Here is a 580-nt window from a genome sequence, read left to right as displayed (position 1 = left end):
GATGGCGTCGGCGGGCCGGTGGCGGGCCGGGCTGGCCCTGCTGGCCGTGGCGCTGGGGCTCGGCGGGCCGCGGGCCGAGCAGACCGAGGAGCACCTCAAACGCGAGCACTCGCTGTCCAAACCGTACCAGGGTAAGCGGGGCGAGCGTGAGGGCGATGGCGGGGATGGCGGACCGTGCCAGGTGCCCGGTAACGGTGTCCGGTACCGACGGTGCGTGTGGGCCGCAGGTGTGGGCTCGGCCAGCTCGGGGCTGTGGGACCTGCTGGGCAACGCCATGGTCATGACCCAGTTCATCCGCCTCACCCCCGACGTGCAGAGCAAGCAGGGAGCCGTGTGGAACCGAGTGGTGAGCGGGGGGCACCGGGGAGGGGGTCGGGACCGGGGGGAACGCGGGATAGGAACGGGGGGTGGCTGGGGAAGAGGGTCGGTGAGGGGACCAGGACGGGGACGGGGCACCGGAGTGAAAGGGGGGACAGGGTTGGGATTGGGACAGGAAGGGACTGGGACCCGGGGTGCACCGGGATGGGATCCACGGGATGGGATGGGATGGGATCCATGGGATGGGATCCACGGGATGGGA

General features: G+C 71.4%; 1 protein-coding gene across 2 annotated transcripts in view; it reads left to right on the top strand.

Annotated features, from left to right (window-relative positions):
- Nucleotides 1-580, top strand: part of LMAN2L (lectin, mannose binding 2 like) — a 7,076-nt gene continuing 6,496 nt past the window's right edge. For both annotated transcript variants that reach the window (XM_042020160.1, XM_042020159.1), the window contains exons 1-2: nt 1-131; nt 228-346. In XM_042020160.1, coding sequence (XP_041876094.1) covers nt 2-131; nt 228-346 — 249 coding nt within the window. In that variant the 5' untranslated portion in view covers nt 1. The remainder of the gene's footprint in view (nt 132-227; nt 347-580) is intronic.

The sequence above is a fragment of the Corvus kubaryi genome, unplaced genomic scaffold, assembly GCF_017639235.1.
Source record: "Corvus kubaryi isolate FWS band 111438036 unplaced genomic scaffold, C.kubaryi_AGA036_p1.0 36848, whole genome shotgun sequence".
Lineage (NCBI taxonomy): Eukaryota > Metazoa > Chordata > Aves > Passeriformes > Corvidae > Corvus > Corvus kubaryi.
Note: the sequence above shows the minus strand (reverse complement) of the source record. Positions and strands in the feature narration are given on the sequence as shown.